Here is a 20,162-nt window from a genome sequence, read left to right as displayed (position 1 = left end):
TAGTTTGACAAAATATACTCTGTTCTATATAGCTCATATTTATAGATACATGCAGTATTGTATTACCTATTCATAATAGAGTCTTTTTTGTTTTCATCAGCCACTTCTGTAGGAGCATTGCCTTAGTGCATGAAACTTTGAGCAACAAGAAGTAAAATGGCTGGAACTAATATATAAAATAAAATTTCTCTACCTGAAGTATCAAGTTCTTTTTTTACTTTGTAAGGTTAATTTGCAGATAACAACACATGCAAATGCACCATCATGTTTATAACACACATACAAATACATGCAATGTGTGTGCATGCAACATGTATGCATGGTTCCATTTACCTTCCAAGTGGCATTGGGAATGCAATGTTGTTTCGCGCTCTGAAACTCTATCGAGCTGTTTCCAATTGCACAAATCCTAATGAACAGCTTGTTGCTGATTGCTTCAATTTCAGCTTCGGTGCAACTGCTAGTCAGGTTGTATTGTGCCTACCTATGCACAGAGTTAATTTTCTTGTTGTCATCTTTGATTCTGCTGGCCGTCTGTATCATGCTGCTACAGTGCTCAGTCATTGTAGCATCCTTGCAGCATCTGGTTTATTTGGAAACTTCTTTCCTCCTCTACCAATGCCTTTGTTTCTCTCTCTGTGCATACTTTCTTCTATATTTTTTAATTATTTTCTCTGCTTTGTGTGTGTGTGTGTGCATGTATTCGTGCATTTATATATATGCAAATTGCTCTTGGGAGTAAGGCAAGTATGTGCGTGTCCATGCATGTGCGCGTGCACACACACACACACACACACTGAGCTCCATTAGTATATAAATGTATGTGCTTAAGTATATATATATATATATTATATATATATATATATATATATATATATTTATATGTGTATGTTTATATGTGTATGTATGGTATTGTCATTGGTGGACCTTTGCATCTGAAATGACAGGCACATGTCAGCTGGTGGTGGTAGTGGTGATGGTAGCAGTGGTAGTGAAAGAAGCTGAGTGAGTGTTTAGAGTGAAAGAAAACAAGATGGCTGAAATGAGTAATGGTGTGAGGTAGAGTCAGTAAATAGTTTAGTGTTACTGGTGACAGCATGAAAGAAATGGTGCATAAGCTGCATTGTCTGTTAATGAATCTAGATGGTGGTGGCAATGGTGATATAGTAAGGAAGATGGTGGTGGTTGTGGCAGTGGTGGGTGGAGTGATTATAGTGGGTGAATATGAGGGGTTGGAGTTGGATAAATTGAGTGTTTTAAAGGTGGTGAGAAAAAAAGGGTTTGGTGGTTGTGGTGGTGGTGATGTGGAATTTATAGAGGCTAGATGGGAGAGGTAGTAACAAGGAGTGGGTGTTGGTCTTGGCAGTGGTAATGTTAGTGTCGATGTTGGTGGTGGTGGTAACGGCAATGAGGTGTGGTGGTTTTGGTGGTAAAAGTAATGTATTGGTAGGAGTAGTAACACTGGAAAGGTACTGATAGTGGTGTTAAGGTGGTAGGGTTGCTAGTGGCAAGGCGGGCGGGTATTGGTAGTGACTGTGTCAGTGTCTGAAGACATTAAGAGACTAAACAATTGGTTGATTCCACAGTGAAACCAAATGCCAGTTTAACAGGCCCCATGGGAAAATGAACTGGTCACGCTATGACCTGCTTTTGGCTTTTTGGAACTAGATTATTTGTCAGTAGCTGGTATTGGTGGTCATTGATGGAAAGGGGGGGAGAAGGTGAGGTTAATGATGATGATTGTTTTTGCAAATGAGGAAGTAGGTGTGGCGGTTAGGATATTGATTACGAACCAGTCTCAGAGAAGTTTCTCCACTTTGGGAGTGATATGAATTTAATTGTCTGTTTAAGTGAATGTCTCTAATGACATCTTGTCCTTCATTGCCGGCATCATTGTCATTGTCATCATCGTTAAATGGTCGGTTGCAACTGCTCTAAGTAAAGGTTTGCTTTCTGTCATTATGCATAACTACTACATTGGCTACTATCACCATCAGTGCTCTCACTACCATCAATGTGACGGTGAAAGTGGTGGTGGTGGTGATGGCAGTTGTGACTGTGGCCATGCAGTAATAGTAATGATGGTAGTTTACGTGATCATGAGATAGTATAGTGTAGTAGTGATCATAATTGGTGATTGTGGTGGCAGAGGTGCTGTTATTTGTAGAGTTTATGGTGGTGTTGTTATTTGTTGTGGCTTTTGGTGGTTATAGTATTTTGGCAGTTTTTTATTTTGAATATCACTTTAATCCTTTATATGCAATAGAAGTAGTATTAGATAAAATATCCATCTGTGAATCATACTTAATGTATACATATCATTGTTGAAAGGCAATTTACTGCAGTATTTGTCCAGTGATAACATCTCTTATGGCTATACTGTGTTTGAAAACAATATATATATATATATGTATCAGAGGGAGACAAAAATCATCCTAGCAGCTGGATAGAATGCCAAAAGCATTTCAGCCTCATTGGACCTTATGAGTGGTATTCACTTATGACTAGCCATATGCTGAGACAAAATGTGTTTACTCCAATATTTAGGAAACGGTGGTATTAGCAGTAGCTGTGATGGTGACTGATGAGTCACTTTTTCTTTTATATTTTCATAACTTTTTTTTTTTAAATTTCAACTTTCAGTACTTAGTAGCAACATAGAATTTAAGTTAAGGCACATTGAATTTGTTATACATCAACTCCTTTTAGTCTCTTCTGCTCTTATTGTTCTTACTACTCTATTTATCTGAGGTTCGGTTTTTAATATTCCATTTAATAATCACACTCTCTTTTGCCCTAAATTTCTAGTGCCCACATTTAGTTCGTTCCTCCCTCCTTATTTCCCCCCTTTCCCCTTGGGGGGTCTATATAAGATTTTGTTGTTAAAATTCATGCGCAGTAAATTGCTTATGCTTCTACAATACACAAAATATTTTACAATTCTTTTTATACCATTCCTGATATTTAATATTTAGGCACAGGTGTGATTCTGAGTTAAGAAGTTTGCTTCTCAACCACAAGGTTCTGGTTCAGTTCCACTGCTTAGCATCTGGGCAAGTGTCTTCTTCTATAGTCTTGAGCTGACCAAATCCTTGTGAGTGGATTTGGTAGACAGAAACTGAAAGAAGCCTGTCGTATATATATATATATATATATATATATATATATATATATATATATATATATACATGTATACCTAATTGTGTGTCTTTGTGTCTGTCCTGCACCTCAGCTTGACAACCGGTGTTGGTTTGTTAAGTTAAAGAGACTAATAGAATAAGTACCAGGTTTAAAAAAAAATAAGTGCTGGAATTGATTCATTTGATTAAAATTCTTCAAGGTGGTGCCCCAGCATGGCTGTAGTTTAATGGCTGAAACAAATAAAAGATAATAGACAATAGGATTTTTTTTCAAACATCGAATGACTATGGAGGACCAGATGAGTTAAATAGGAATCAGAGTGGTCCTCAGGCAAAAATGGCTGAAAACAGCTGATATAGATGCTCTGTAATTGGCACTAGAGAAGTTTTCTGTTTAGGAGAAATTCTTTTGCTCAATGTTTGTTTTAAGATTCTGCTGGCATAATGAAATGAAATGGGAATAGGAGAAGGCCTTGCTCATTAATATTCTAAGGATAGGGCAGAAGTTATTGGCCTTGAAGAATGAGGAAAGGGGATGAGAAGACATTATTATTAGATAATATTCTAAAAAGGAAAGGAAGGCAAAATTGTTAATTAATATTCGATGAGCTTTGAGAATCTTTTTACTGGCAAATTTAGTTCTAAAATGAGAGAGAGAGAGAGAGAATGAGTGTGTATGTATGTATGTATGTATGTGTGTGTGTGTGTGTGTGTGTGTAGAAAAAAATTGAAATGGATCGCAGAACATCCGTTTTGGTGAGGTTGTAACTGATAGACTTACATCTTCTCTCCTTCATTCATTTTTCTATATATTCCACTCTTTTTCTCTTTTCCTTTTTTTCCCTTTCACACACGCATTCATATATTTTTGTGTTCATACATATGTGTGTTTGTGTGTATGTTCATACTTAGGCACATTCATACATGTGCGCGCGCGCACACACACACACACACACACACACACACACAACACACACACACACTCTCTCTCTCTCTCTCCTTCATATTATGTATATTGTGTCTTTTTTTTCATTTTTTTAGTGAACAGCACAAAAATAATTATGTAGCACTGTGTTCATTCGCATGTATGCAGGACTAATTGTGATGATCTGTGCCCTAAACTGACTTGCAGTAACATGTTAGCTTCACTAGAAATAAATAACTATTGACAGTTGTAGGATTTCACTCCTTCCACTAGGTTTCTTTACAACGCTGCTTTTTTAGTTCTCTTTTTTCATATTTTTGATTCTTTCACAAACACATCTTTTCTTCTTCCTCCATCACCCTTAAATCTTTGAGTTAATTTGATCATTTCTGTTCAATCAGTGAAGGTTTCACTTGAATGTCAAGCAGTCATCTACAAAGATTATTGGATGAATATTTAATAGAAAATTGTGTGAAATCATCAGCATCATTTTTGTTATCATAATTATAATTCTTACTAATATTTTAGCACAAGGTTAGCTATATTGAGGGAAAAGGAAAGTTGGTTATATCAACCTCAGTCCTCAAATGGTACTTACTTTATTGACTTTAAAAACAAAATACAAAATTTGACCCTGGCAGCATTTGAACTCAACACAAAACCCAGAAGAAATGTGGCTAAACATTTTGCCTGGCTTAGTAATGATTCTGCCAGTTCACTGCTTCAAATGGTTTCAAATTTTGGCACAAGTCCAGTAGATTTAGGAGGAAGGGTAAGTCAATTACATCAACCCCAGTACTTGACTGGTACTTTATTTTGACCACAAAAAGAAAAGCAAAGTTGATTGCAGTGGTACTTGAACTCAGAATGCAAAGTGCTGAATGAAATATCACTAAGCATTTTGCCTGATGCACTAATGATTCTGCCAGCTTACTGCCTTAAAGTTGACCTCAGTGGAATTTGAACTGAAAAAATAATAAAAGTAGTAGTAATAATAATAATAATAATCCTTTCTGTTGGAGGTTACAAGGTCTCAAATTTGTGTGGAGGGGACTAGTCGATTACATTGACCCTGGTATTTTCACTGGTACTTAATTTATCTACCCCAAAAGGATGAAAGGCAAAGTTGACTATGGCAGAATTTGAACTCAGAACGTAGTGGCAGACGAAATGCTGCAAAGCATTTTGCCTGGCATGCTAATGATTCTGCCAGCTTGCTGCCTTAATAATAATAATAATAATAATAATAATGGTAATAATAATAGTTGTTAATTTAACATGATGGTATAATTTGGACACTTCTACTCTACAGTATTTTCCCACGAACTAGTGAGGGAGCCTTTATGTAGTTGTTCAATCTGCTAGGAATAGCATGTAATTCATATCTTCTTAAAAAAAAGAAAGGAAAAATAGATAATGCAGTCAGTGATATCCTGTTTCTCAAAGAGACATTGGAGAATGTTGTCCTTATTATAACATTGTGTCTGAAGGATTCATTATATATTCTTGTCTTAGCTATTTTACTTGGTCTTAGATATCACACTTGGTGAAAAGTTTCACAGATTTCAACCGTCTTTGTGTTCTGTGTTCAAATTCCACTGGGGTTGATAAAATAAGTACCTGCTTAGTACTGGGGTTGATGTAATTGATTTAATCCCTCCCCTGAAATTGCTGGCTTTGTGCCAAAATTCGAAATTGTTATTTATTATTTAATGGTCAGCATTGTATTGCATAAGGTATGCTTTTGTTCATTTGATAATTTCACTTTCCAAAATGAAGTTAATTTATTTGTACTCCATTCACTTACTCTATTAATAAGCCACAAATTTCATATTCTGCTGTGACTTACTTTCATACATGTGAGGACCAGTAAAATAAATACCATTTTATAAAAAATTCAAAACCATATCATCTAATTAAAACTTTTTTCTTTTCTTTTTCAGAACATTGAGATTGATGTCAACACAGATAGTGATCAAGTTGATACAATGTTAGAAGAATATGTTAACCAAACCATACAGAGAGGTTTTTAAAAGCCTCACACATCCACTCCCCCATTTCAAAACAATGACTTTGCCTCATTTGTTGCAATGTTGTGACATGAAGTATATTTCAGTTTTCTGACTGATTTACCACCACACATCTATCATGTTATGGACTACTGACTCACAGCCACACATATCTATTGTGTTATGGTTGACTGATCTACAACCACACGCCTGTCAAGTTCTATTGACTCACAGCTACATATCTGCCACACTCTATTGCCTCACAACTACACATCTATCATGTTATCATCTACTGACTCAGAACCATCCACTCATCCATATTATGGCCTACTGACTTGGGATCACCCACACACCCATTCATATTATGGTCTACTGATTTACAATCACATCACATCCAACATGTTATGGGTTGCTGGTTCACAACCACATTATATAATACTGTGACTGACACACAACCATACATCCATCATATTTTGATCTACAACCTGTCTCACAACCATACCTGTAACATGTCTTTTACTCCATCAACCATTCAGTTAACTCACAACCTTTTACCCATCATATTTTGATGAATTGACTGTCTCACAATCATACACATACACACATATCCATTGTGTTTTGGTTACACTTGACTGATTCACAACTGAATATCTCCACCACCACCACCACCACCACCACCACCACCGCCACCATCCTGCTTTAGTTCACTGACTGACTCATACACCAAACCAATCTCCATTTTAGTTTGTCTGTTGTTGTATATTGGATTTAGTTCATTGCATCAAATTTTCATTTCTGTACAGACAAAAATAATAAATAAAAGGCTATACCAAATACTTCAGATAAATATCTCATGTCCTCTACCCATCAGAGGGAGATGCCTCATCCACCAAATTTAATTCACATCACTAGGCTCCTCATCAACTTCTCCACACACACACACACACACACACACACACACGCATGCATGCACACATTATTATTGTAAACAGTTATACTCTTTCTTTGAACAAATGTTGAAAAAGAAGAAAATACATGGAGTTATATTTTCTTTCTTTCATGTTCATTTCAATTGTTCCATTTATTTTTCCACAAAACAAGAAGAAAAAAAAAGCTTAAAACAAAATAAAACAAAAATGAAAGAACAGATCAATGTTAGAAGTAATATGTTCTCTTTTTTTTTTTAAGTAGAAATGAATTACTTTTAAATATTTTGATTTTGCTTTATTTGGTTATTTTGAGTTCTTAAAAAAAAAACAATTTGTTTCAGTTATGATTACAACATATCGCAAATGTTATGATTACAACATATTGCAAATGTTAAGCAGACCATGACGTGCTTAGGTTGTTCAGCAGACTATAAACATGGTTAGCTTCTTACTCTGCCATATCTTTACTCTTTAACCCTCTAGCATTTAAACAGGTCATATTCAGCCAAAATGATCTACAGTTTTTTTAATGTTCAAACTGGCCAGATTCAGCCTCTCACACCTACTCTTCAATGTCATTCACACAAAACAGTGTGAATAAATAAGCACTACATTTGACAGCCATGCCTGAATCTATCTTTCTTCTTTAATGTAAATTTAAGTTGCTTGATAGATTGCAATATGTTATGGTTTCCATTAAGCTGTGTCAATTTTTTAAGCTATTCAAATTAATCAAACATAAATGAAACAATCTGGTTGAAGATATATATATATATTTCTTTTGCTATCCATCAGATTCATTAGACTGGTTAACACTTTACATTATCCATCAGACCTTAAAACACTTTGGACATCAAGTAGGCTGTCTAATAGATTCTAAACCAGTCATAGGCTGCCTGCGACTCATAGGTCTTTGTGAATGGCACACCTAGGGAAAAATTACCTTCAATGTTTTTAGTCATGCAACCCTGTTTGATGAAGAACCATGTCACATGCGGCCCACTTCTCATAAAAAAGGTTGCCTATGCTTACCCTAAACCATCCAGATTGCTTAGGATGTCTGGCAGATGCTGACATGTTTAAGCTGTTCAGCTGATATAAATACAAAATTTGTATATCCATTTGATTTAACTCTTTAATACTTGTTTAACCTGTCAATGATATTTTGTCTTTTGAAACTATCTTAGCAAAATGATGCTTCATTTGAAGGAATGAGCACAGATTGTAACCTAAAAGGATATAAAAGTCATGAAACCTTGCTATTTATCACCACCCTTGAGAAACTAATGTTGACATTTAGAACCTAAGAAGATATAGCTGTTCCCTTTCTGTGACAAAACATTGGTATCTGGTTGTATAACTGGAATTTATAAACGATCTTTTGTGTATGCCTTTGTAGGGCAGTGAGCAGCAGAATTGGTACAGCATTGAGCAAAATACATTGTTTTCACTTGTGTATTAAGTTCAAACTCTTGTCCAGGTTGTGTTTCTCAGTCAACTTTTTGAGGTTGATAGAAATAAGAAAAGGTTAAGAACTGGAGTTGTAATCAATTATACCCTTGAATGGTGACCCAGCATGGGCAAAGCCTATTGGCTGAAAGCAGTTCAAATATATTGTTTGTTTTGTTTTTAATATTCATTTTTCCATGCTTGCATAGATCAGATGGAATTTGTTGAGCCAGGTTTTCTACAGGTAGATGCCCTTCCTGTCACCAACCCATACCTGTTTTCAAATAAAGTAATATTTCCCTATGGCAAGACATGTTTTCCATGGAAGACTGGAAGTGAAACAACATGTACGATGGTGATGGCCATGTACAATGATTGTGTGATGTAAAGACGAGTATCCTCCCACTTACATAATGCATATCTCAAGCTTCTTTCAGTTTCTGTCTACCGAACCCACTTACAAGGCTTTGGTTGATTTGGGGCTATAGTGGATGACACTTGTCGAAGGTGCCATGCAGTGGAACTGAACCCCAGCAATTACATGGCTGGGAAGCAAGCATCTTAACCGCACATCCACACCTGCACTTATAAAGCTAAGTGTGGTGTCTTATGTGGAAAGCATTGAATTGGATCTGTCACTCAGCCATAACTATTGCGCTTATTTTGCACATACCTTTGAGAAACTATGAATGTTACAGATAGTTTTGTTGCTCATGAAGTTCGAGCTGACTACCTGTTAATCGGCATGTGTGTGAGAGACATAAACATCCTTTTGCATACTAATATATGTTTACGTACCTTCTATGTTCTACGTGCCATTGTTACTAAATGTCAGGATGTCACATAAAAGAATTGTATATATGAAAAACCACATACACTGAGTTATGCGATTGCAATGATTCAAATATTCAACGAGCAGTTTTAGTGTATCTTTTCTGGTAACTTCCAACTTAATAAGGAACATGGATAATAAAATTATGGTAACAATTAATCAACTATTTCTTATTACAATAGAAGTTGTCTGTGGTTAATCGGTTGAAATCGATACACTCACACGCTCTCTTCCTCTCTCATACTTCCCTCTCCCACTGTATATAGGCATATGTGACAACTGCTGAAGAATTGAATAAAATTGTCCTGAACAAATCTTTTTTTTTTTTTAATGCTTATATATGTATAACTTAAAAGCTTGTTGTCATTCTTTCTCCTTTCCTATTGAAAATTACAAATCAAAGAACTCCACCACCATTACTATTATTATTGTTAATAATAAAGTGGCGAGCTGGCAGAATCGTTAGCACGCCGGGCGAAATGCTGATCGGTATTTCGTCTGCCGCTACGTTCTGAGTTCAAATTCCGTCGAGGTCGACTTTGCCTTTCATCCTTTCGGGGTAGATTAAATAAGTACCAGTTACGCACTGCGGTTGATATAATCGACTTACTCTGTTTATTTGTCCTTGTTTGTCCTCTCTATGTTTAGCCCCTTGTGGGTAGTAAAGAAACAGGTGTTTTGTCTGCCGCTACGTTCTGAGTTCAAATTCCGGCGAGGTCGACTTGACTTTTCATTTTTACGGGGTCGATAAATTAAGTACCAGTTGCGTACTGGGTTCGATCTAATCGCCTAACCCCTCCACCCAAATTTTAGGCTTTGTGCCTATAGTAGGAATTATTATTATTTTATTATTATTATTATTTTATTATTATTATTATTATTATTATCATGGTGAAGTGGCTGAATCATTAGCATGCCTGACAAAATGCTGAACAGTATTTCGTCGTCTTTACATTGAGTTCAAATTCCACTTGGTCGACTTTGCCTTTCAATTTTTGGAGTCAATAAAAATAAGTACCAGTTGAGTTCTGGGGTTGATGTAATCGACTAGCCCTCTTCCTATAAAATTTCAGACCTTGTGTCTATATTAGAAAAGATTATTATAATTATTATCATTTCCGCCGAGGTCGACTTTGCTCTTCATCCTTTCGGGGTCGATAAGATTAGTACCAGTTACGCCCAGGCGTAGATTATTATCGACCTAATCCCTTCCCCCAAATTTGTGTCCTTGTGCTTCCAGTAGAAAGGATTATTATTATTATTATTATTATTATCATTATCATTATTATTATTGGACACGAGACAAAATGCTTTGCACTACTTCTTACAGCTCTTTACGTCCTGCATACACCCGTTCAGTGCCCGAGCATTGCTGACCTGTGGGTTTATGTCGAACACCTGCTATAAGTTATGTACCAGTGAAACACTGGGGTCGATATAATCGACTAGCCCCCGCCCCACAAATTTGAGGCCTTGTGCCTCCAGTAGAAAAGATTATTATTAAGACGGCGAGTTGGCAGAATCGTTAGCACGACGGACGAAATACTTAGCAGTATTTCGCCTATCGCTACTTTCTGAGTTCAAATTCCGCCGAGGTCAACTTGGCCTTTCATCCTTCCGGAGTCGATAAAATAAATACACTGAGGTCAATGAAATCAACTCACCCCCCCCCCCAATTGCTGCCTTGTGGCAAAATTTGAAACCATTATTATTATTGCTATTTGTTTTACATGTGTTTATACATTGGTCTTTTTGAATATTTCTTATTTACCTGTTTTAGAGATTTATTATTTTAGATTTTTGAGTCATATTTTGTTGCAGAATTGACCCCAACCATAAAAGACTGATTAATTTTATTTCCAGCCTCGCGGAGCTCTATTTCGAAGAAAATGTTTCTTTGAAAAAAAAAAAAGTATTTGAATATAATAAATGCGGTGGCAATTTTCTTGATACCAACTAGGGGAAGGAAAAGGTGATTTAAGCCGTAGGGACAGACTTTGCTTTTACAAATGAAGACGAAGACAACACCTTCCCGCTTTCACAGTCACCAGTCCTAATACCCCACCACCATAACTGTGATGGGTGGAAGTGAGAACACCTCTTGCAGTAGCAATGGTGATGGTGGCAACAATAGTATAAAGGATAAAGAAAAATAACACTGCCACTGCCGACACCATTTAACATCAACTCGACTGAATATTGCTGCACCAATCTTTGCCATCAACCTGGCTTTCACTGCGACTTCTGGCATTGACATTCGCAATGGCAACAACGGCTCACTTAGTAATAACTCTTTCTCTTGTAGGCACAAAGTTTGAAGCTTGGGGGTCCAATTCGATTACATCAACTCCAGTGCTCAACTGGTACTTATTTTATCGATCTCAAAAAGAACATATACCTGGAAGAAATGCCGCTAAGCATTTTGGTAACGATTTTGTGAGCTTGCTGTCTGGAAGCAAAGTTGCTCTGGTCGGCACAAGAAGTTGTGCAGGAGCCCAACAAATGCACTGTGTTCTACTTGCACATAAGCACGTAGAGTCGATGAGTGGATAGGCTGCTTTATATATAGGTGGTGCGATGCTTGAAGGCAGTGTGGAAACAATTTCTTTCGCGTGGCAGTCAGTACAGGATGTGGAGATCAGATTCTTCTTAGAAAGTGAACTGAAGAATCACTCCAGTTCTCCATTGATGAGCAAGGATTTTATCCTAATCCTTTCATGTATGAGCTGACAGGTGGTGAAAGCGAAAGTGGTGGGTGTACTGCCGGAAGTGAGCATATGGTGGTTGGTGGCAACAACTTAGGCACATGAAGATTAAGCAATCATTCTGAAAACTGGTCATGAGTAGGTGGCAAGCACTTGATCCAAGTAGAGTGGGATAGAGTCAAAGACATCTTCGATTGCTAAGCGGGACTCAGCTGTTTGTGGTGGTTAAGAGAAAAGGTCTATGAACCACATGTTTGGCGCTATAAACCGTCTAAGCGCCTTCTACTACAACAAAGGACAAAAGAAATAATCCTCCGATTGCGGATGATACAAACATCACCAATAGCAATTGTAGTAGTAATAACACCATCACCAGCAGCTGCTATAACTGCAGACAACAACAAAAACCACAGCAACATGACCACTACCAACAACAGCAACAGTAACAGGAGCTTTCTCTGCAGTACCCAACGAAATGCACACGTACAATTTATATCTGTTATCTCCTTTGCCTCAGATCTCTTCGATTCCTCAGCCTCATCGTGTGAAGAGATCGAGATGAAAGACTTGCATCAAGAGATTGGACAGGAAAATAACAATAAAAGAGAGACAACGTCGTCAAGGAAACACCGAGCGTCGAAGAGGATCAATAGGTTTGTCCGCTCCAGATGAGTTTCAGCACAGAGACGATGTATAACTTCGAGAACTGATAGTGCTTTCGGGGGAGCAATACCATTTAATGACACACTCTACAGGCACGAAACTCGAGATACAAGAGCGACGAAACCATTTTTGGAATTCATCCGGAAGAGGCAACAACGTCAGCAATAACATTGACACTTACGCACAGACCTACGATTGGACAAGAATTGTTTCTAACATTGAAATTTTGGATATGGACACTCCAAAATAAAACTTGTCCAAAATTTTTATTGAGAAACCAGTAACGAGAAAACTTGGTCTGTCTTCGATTTACGAAGGGGAGGTTTTGCTATGCCCACGAGAGACCAGATAAGGGATACTCTGGCTTATATCTGGACTAGACTAGCACCTTGCCCATAAAGACAGGCAGAGTTTATTGTACTGTCTGCTTGGCCTTTAAGACCGAGGATGGGGTGTAGCATCAGAGCTTTTTACATGAATTATTCACTCTGTACACAATGCAGTATAACACTTCTTGTCATCTTTGTAGTACTGTGGTAAATGCGTAATGACGAACGACATGCAGCCGGGAGGAATCAGCATGGGCTTTTAAGTTAATGATCCCATAGGACCATTCTTTCATGTCGTGGGCGTTGATGACGAAACCGACAGCGTAGGCAAGACAGCCCAATTATAGCCGTGGTAGCAAGAGTTACTAAATTATTTTTAGTCCTTGAAGAGCTGGAGTAGTGGAAAAGGCGATGTTGAGCCTCAAACACAAGTCTCTAGATTACCATCTGCTGGTATCTTAGTAACACAGCTATTTGCAACACCGGTTGCAGCCAAGGGTAACCATAAAAACCGCTTTGCTCTCAGTCCTAGAAGCCAAGGACGGCAAGGCCTTCACTCTCCATGTAGCACTATCCTATTGTCTTGTAAATTTAGCAATAAATAGGAGGAAGAGCAAGAAGGGAAAACTACTAGGGTTAGCGTTAAAGGTGCAAAAAAGGAAAGAAAGAATATGATCCCCTCACCAAAAAAATAAAATAAACCTCAGAGGAAGGTGGAGAAAAAGTTCAAGGTGTGTTCCGAAGAGAGCATCTTGGTTTTCACAGTGCTTTATATTGAAAGCGAACAACAAACGGAAGATATGATTTACTTGAACAATGTGGCACAGACAATGCATAGATATGCGAAGAGATGGGATCCCATATTCTAGAGCATACCAGAAACAAGCTGTCTGTAAGATTAAGAATGTTCTTTTTTTTTTTTTGACTTGGTCCTTTGATTTCCTGCTCCAACATCCGAACTGTTCACAGGCTCTTTCGGGATTAAAGAGTTTTTGTTATCAGGACGAAGTGGATAGTGTGGGTTAAGACGATGTGAGTTGTCGAATGCTCTGACCCATTGTAGGAAGACTAAAATTTAAATCATATCTTTAATTATTTTGTGTTTTTCTGTAATCTTTGATCAATATCTATGTATTTACCTTGTTATAGCCAAATTTAACTGGTGTCGTGTGTATATTGTATAACGTCTTTGCCCAGTTTCTTGTTTTCACATGACTTGTTTGTCTACACCCCAAATGTCTTGTAAACCCCATGTGCTGTTATATGACTGCGCCTTTGTGGCAAATAAAGAAAAGATTATTATTATCATTATCATTATTATCATTATTATTAGAAACGTCAGCACGCCGGGCGAAATGCTTTGCAGTATTTCGTCCACCGCTGCGTTCTGAGTTCAAAGTCCGCCGAGGTCAACTTTGCCTTTCATCCTTTCGGGGTCGATAAATTAAGTACCAGTTGCGCACTGGGGTCGATGTAATCGACTGAATCCGTTTGTCTGTCCTTGTTTGTCCCCTCTGTGTTTAGCCCCTTGTGGATAGTAAAGAAATAGGTATTCGTCAGCTGCTACGGTCTGAGTTCAAATTCCGCCGAGGTCGACTTTGCCATTCATCCTTTTGGGATCGATAAATTAAGTACCAGTTGAGTAATGGGGTCGATGTAATCGACTGCCCCCTCCCCCAAATTTCAGGCCTTGTGCCTATAGTAAAATAAGTAGGTACCAGTTAAACAGTAGTCTGTTTTCATGTTCTCTGTTGGAATTACGGCATTATTAACGTCTACTATCAGATTAAGCATAAAGGTAGCAGAAAGAACAACGCATACCACTACCAATTTCATTGGAGAACATTACACACCCCATGACGCTTTAAAAGTTCAGTGTGGCTTTAAGAAGCAGTGTGTGCACGAGAACATCAATAACTACAACAAAAGTAATGACAGCGGTAGCACTAGTAAGTGCAACGTTTTTAACAACACATGTAACTGCGGTAGCAGCAGAACAGCGACAGTAGCAATAACATCATCAACAACAGCAATAACAAGAATAACGACAATGTTGAAGTAATTTTTTGCTGGGATGTGGAGAAATCAGTGCTTCTCGCAGTCGGTAAACGACAAAGAAGCACACTTGGCACAGCCCAACTTATCCCAGCTGACATTTTAGCTGCAACTGTTCGGAAGACGGTGGTGTATCACCGTCTGTCGGCAAGCGTCAACACACACCCAAGTGGAAAGAGCACTCAAAGAAATATGGGTCAGTGTAGATCTTGCAAAGAGGGTAAGGCAATTCGGGAGAACTGGAGTTGCTTTTTAAGAGCGAAGTTCTCGTATTGAAACACTCCTTACTTTCCATACTCGACAAGGAGCCCACCCTCTATCCAACATAATTAGGGAGAAGGACCTATCTCCTAAAATACTGGGTTGGATTGGTGGCTGTTGGCCTGTGTTATCTTAGAAGGAAGACGGCTTCCTCGACGTAAAATGAACAGAGAGGGAGTTTTGGTTTCAGATCACATTTGAGATATCCAGATCAAACTGAAGGATGTGGAAAGGGTCCCATAGTGGACTGAAGCTGTGTGTTGCAGTCGAGAGCAGAAGGCCAATTTGTGTGGTGCCGAAGGTCACTTAAGAGTTTTCTGTCCTAAAAAAAAATGAGAGAGGAAGCTTCTATTAATGTGGACACCAGAGCCCCCATAACAGCAACATTAGTAGTAGTGGCGAACACAACAGTGGAAATAACAGCAGCAACATCACAAAGAAGTGCAGCTGTAGCTGTGATAACAACACCAGCCACGACAGCAAGACCGGCAACAACAACAATGATACTAACAATAGCAGAATCCAAACTCACCACCCAGGAAAATTTCAAGTCTATTTCCTCTCTCTTATTTTCTCTATCTCGCCTCTCTTTGAAACTTAAGCACAAATGGATACACACACGAAAATATACCTCATCCCACACTCACATCAGATCTTTCCGACACGGAGATCTCTTTTGTGAGGAGGAAGGACAACCAAGAAATACATAAATGCACGCGCGCGCGCGCACACACACACACACACATTTTCTCTTGTTCCTTTCAGTTAAAGAGCGTAGGCTCGAAACGTAAAAGACTTTCTCACCTTCCCGAGCATTAAACACTAATACAGCTGTTTGTTGTTTACACACCTGTCTTCGTCTTTTGTTTTTTTGTAAATTCCAACTATATATATATATATATATATATATATATATATAGACAAATCCACGACAACTCCACCACCCACAACAAAAAGAAAAGACTCATAGGAACAGCACCAGCGGGGACATAAACATGATATCAACAAAACACACCCAACCGAAGCATTGTGTTTATAAGGAACATATCAAAAATTGATATCTTTTATCGCATGAAAGCAAAACAGTAGAGCAGAAGGGGAGGTTTTCAGGAGCAGTACTTCCAAGGTGCCACAAAATTTGAAAATAGAGTTGGGCTTGAAGATAGACAAAATAATGCAGGGATAATTTCTCCAATGATGTGGTAAACTCTGGCATAAGGGGACCAACAGTAGGTTTCTAAAGAACTTCCCAAAGGCACCCCAAAATTTCATGGAGGCCAAGTCATCCGGTCGGGATCCCCAATGGGAAAACACCCAGTTTCTTTTTCTCTTTTCTACTAACATGGTAGTTCTGAAAAGTGAGGTGTATAAATGCACGTAACCTGAGTTACCCTGGGAATAGGTCCATTTGCTCAATGACCTCAGTTTGCTACTGTCGCTGTTGTGCTGCTGCCGCAGTTACATGTGTTGTTAAAAACGTTGCCCTTACTAGTGCTACCACTGTCATTACTCTTGTTGTTATTGATGTTCTCGTGATAGCTATCGGCGATGCCAGGATTTCCGACACACCTACTTTAGCACCCATTTTTGGTGACTTAGATTTTCGTATCCCTTACTTGGTGGAAAGCAGTGCTGTGTCGGAAAGTCTTGAACCTCGAGATACGGTCGATCTTGGACCCGGACAGTAAGTTGGTAATCCAAGATGCGAACGGTAGTGAAGTGATGTCTTCAGGGTGGTAGTTGTCTACACCTCGACGGGGGCAGACGACCAGATTTCTTCGGGCCTCTGGAGGTTTTCCTAGGAACGCCCAGCTATTTAGTGTTAGTGGGTAATTAGGGCACTTTCTTGGATACACGTCCGGATTGAGTGAAGCTAGCTGATCGGAGAGGAGATGCAAAAGTTTCTCAAACCTGCTCAGACGTTTCCTGCTGGCTGACAGTTACCGACTGGATTTCCCGAATGCAACAATGTAGACATGGTGCGCCAAGCTTAGGGAGACTGAATTTTCAAATTATTCAAGGGGATGTTGACGGGGGAAATCGTCATTAACAAATGGTGATTTACCTTGAAAAGGGCGATTTGAGTAGAATAGATAAGACTTAAGAAGGTTGTAATGATAGAGAAAAGGAGAACAGAGAGGCACTTAAAAACTTAGAAGAGGCGCAGAGGAAAGCCATTGCAACCGACGTATTCGCGGCGAGATTGACGTTCGACTAATTCTTTAACAATTCTTCAACGTGAAGCACAAAGGCTGCAATGTCAAAGCTAAGTCGCATGCTCTAAGACACGCGGGAACGAAAACCATCCGATGGGGCCGATTAGCAGAGATGCAATGTTGGAACAAAACCTCAATTCGGTCTTTGGTGCTCCATAATGCACATATGTTACTCGACAACAAGCAGGTATGTAAGGCTTTTCAGTAGCGCTTCGGTCGACTATTCGGATTGAATGGTGAGCCGGAACGAAGGAAAGATGCCGAAAAGTGGATTTCTTTTGCAAGTGCTGCAAGAAATCTAGATTTTCCCATAGTTAAAGAAGATTTAAAACTCGCCAGACAAACTGTAAAAAGAAATGGGAAAGAGTAGCCCTCAACCCTCCACCTGAGGGTATGGAAAACATTTTGAGATACACGGTTACATACCGCTGCATCGGAGTAAAATCACACCGAGTAGAAAATGTTATTGGGGCTCAAGTTCAAAAATGTCTTGTGTGCACGTGGGAAAACAAGACCCACATCACTCGAAGAAAGAAGTGTGGTGCGATTGAAGTGAGATTTGGGACTGAGGAAGAAGCCAGGTTTCACTCTGCGACGACATTGAGGAATGACGAATTCTTCCTAATCCCCAGCTATTGCGGCCAATACCTTGCTATATAGGGTGGTAAACGTGCCACCAGAAATATCCAATACCTGTTTGGTGGTAGCCGCCTTGATGAGTATAGAGGAAGAAGTGGCTATCCTGGAGGTAAAGAAAATACCTCAACAAAACTGGTCAGGTATAAGTATGCAATTGACCATACAGTCTAACCAAATGTATATTGACGAAATACCCGACCTGATAGACCTCCCGGATGGCACCCATTTGTCAGTGATAGTTGGGGGTAGAAAGCCAAGGTGTTACGTATGTGGCTCTGTGACTCATTTAAAGGCTTTCTGCCCTCAAACAAAGAAAAAATACCCACTGCTGCCAACACTACAAACATACAAGCACAAAATCAAGAGAAAGTGCTCAGTACTCCAACACTCACACATAAACCAAGACAACGAAGGAATTTACTCCTTCTTCTGAACGCCCTGCTCCCAAACCAAAAACAACAGCATTGGCATGGAGAAAGAAGTGCAGGCCAAACCATGGAACACTGTAGCAAGAGGGGGCAGGCAAAAGAGGGTAGCCCTATTTGAAGAACACAACAAAAACAAACACAAATTCACAACTGCAGCCAAATTCACAACCACTTCAACATCATCATCGTCGTCGTCGTCGTCGTCATCATCATCATCATCATCATCATCATCAACAACAACAACAACAACAACATCATCATCAACAGCAACAACAAGAAACACAGAAACATTAAAAAACGAGACTACAAAAACAACAAAATATTCCAACTGTATGCAAAATGTATCTATCAATTTCACTGTGGTGAACAAAAGCAACTGTGGAATTGATGGACTTTATAAATCAAAATAAAAACAAAATTGAGACAGAGAGAAAGGAATCTGAAGATTCTATCCTCAAAACGCCGAAGGAAAGATTATTAATAAAAACATCCTCACGCGTTTATAAAGCAATCCATGAAAAATTCCCAGTTAGTGTTGCGATTTTTAAAAAGACAATAGTCAAAATGCGTTCGAACCAACTAACTTCACTGAGCTTAATCCATAAACCTTGGTTTCTGACTCGGAAATTCTTGCAAAAGGTTGCAAGCGCTGGCTTTTCTTCCACCAAACAAGCCGTAAAATTAAATTTTACGTCTTTAATACTGCACGGAGGTTTTGACTCTCATCTTCGAATTTATTCTTCCTTTATAAGGTGTCATACCGATTACAAGAAATATCAATCATTCATTTATGTCAGAAATGAACTCTTTCCAACGCTAATATGTATACTGTTTGATGTCTAACTTAAAAGTAATTGATATTATAATTGGTGTCGTCTGGTGGTGGAGTTGGCTTTAAGGATTCGTAAATAATCTTTTGACCAGTTTCCATTTCGATCATATGAATATGATTCGTTTCTGTAAAATAATTGTAAAATAAATAGAAGGTCACCACTACCATCAACATCATCGTCATCATCATCATCATGACTTTAGTAAAGGTGTGCTGTCGCTGCACAACCGAATGCCACATCGTGTATTTCCGCGGATGTGAAATATTTTGCTTTGCTTTTTCTTTAAATATTGTATTAAGAGTTCTCTTAAGCAACATGTAAATCAAGTGTGTGCAATATTGTTGGTTTCTGTATATTACACTTGCATCTATGTACTTAGGCTTTCTCTTTTTAATTTCTGCATCGTTTCACCATTCATAAAGTATCTCTTATTAATGGGGGGTAGTTTCAGTTTTCAATCCTTACATTCTAAATATTTCTATTTCCAGGTCTTTATTTATTATTATTTTTCTAGCATCCGTCTGTCATTAGTGATCGTAGGTAAAGATTCTAGTTGTCTGCTCTTCAGAAACAGCGTTACCTGTGGCTGAACATTCCAATGCGCGAATGGCAGTCTTTGCCACACAAACATTACTTGTGGGCTATCCCAATGCTGTTTGAGTTGTAGTGTTCTTTTCTGTGAATCCGCCTTTCTTCTGCTGCCTTCATCAGTCTCTCCAGTATAGGGTATTCGATAGACTTCATGCCTG

The 20,162-nt window shown here is 38.6% G+C and overlaps 1 protein-coding gene across 8 annotated transcripts in view; it reads left to right on the top strand.

The window, feature by feature from the left end:
* LOC115216530 (ATPase MORC2) overlaps positions 1 to 9,598 on the top strand; it is a 161,388-nt gene extending 151,790 nt beyond the window's left edge. For all 8 annotated transcript variants that reach the window (XM_036502786.1, XM_036502764.1, XM_036502766.1 and 5 more), the window contains exon 31: positions 6,009 to 9,598. In XM_036502786.1, coding sequence (XP_036358679.1) covers positions 6,009 to 6,098 — 90 coding nt within the window. In that variant the 3' untranslated portion in view covers positions 6,099 to 9,598. The remainder of the gene's footprint in view (positions 1 to 6,008) is intronic.
* The last annotated feature ends 10,564 nt before the right edge of the window (positions 9,599 to 20,162 follow it).

The sequence above is a fragment of the Octopus sinensis genome, linkage group LG1 (assembly GCF_006345805.1).
Source record: "Octopus sinensis linkage group LG1, ASM634580v1, whole genome shotgun sequence".
In the NCBI taxonomy this organism is placed as follows: domain Eukaryota; kingdom Metazoa; phylum Mollusca; class Cephalopoda; order Octopoda; family Octopodidae; genus Octopus; species Octopus sinensis.
The sequence above is the reverse complement of the archived record's forward strand: the minus strand, read 5'-3'. Positions and strand labels throughout refer to the sequence as shown.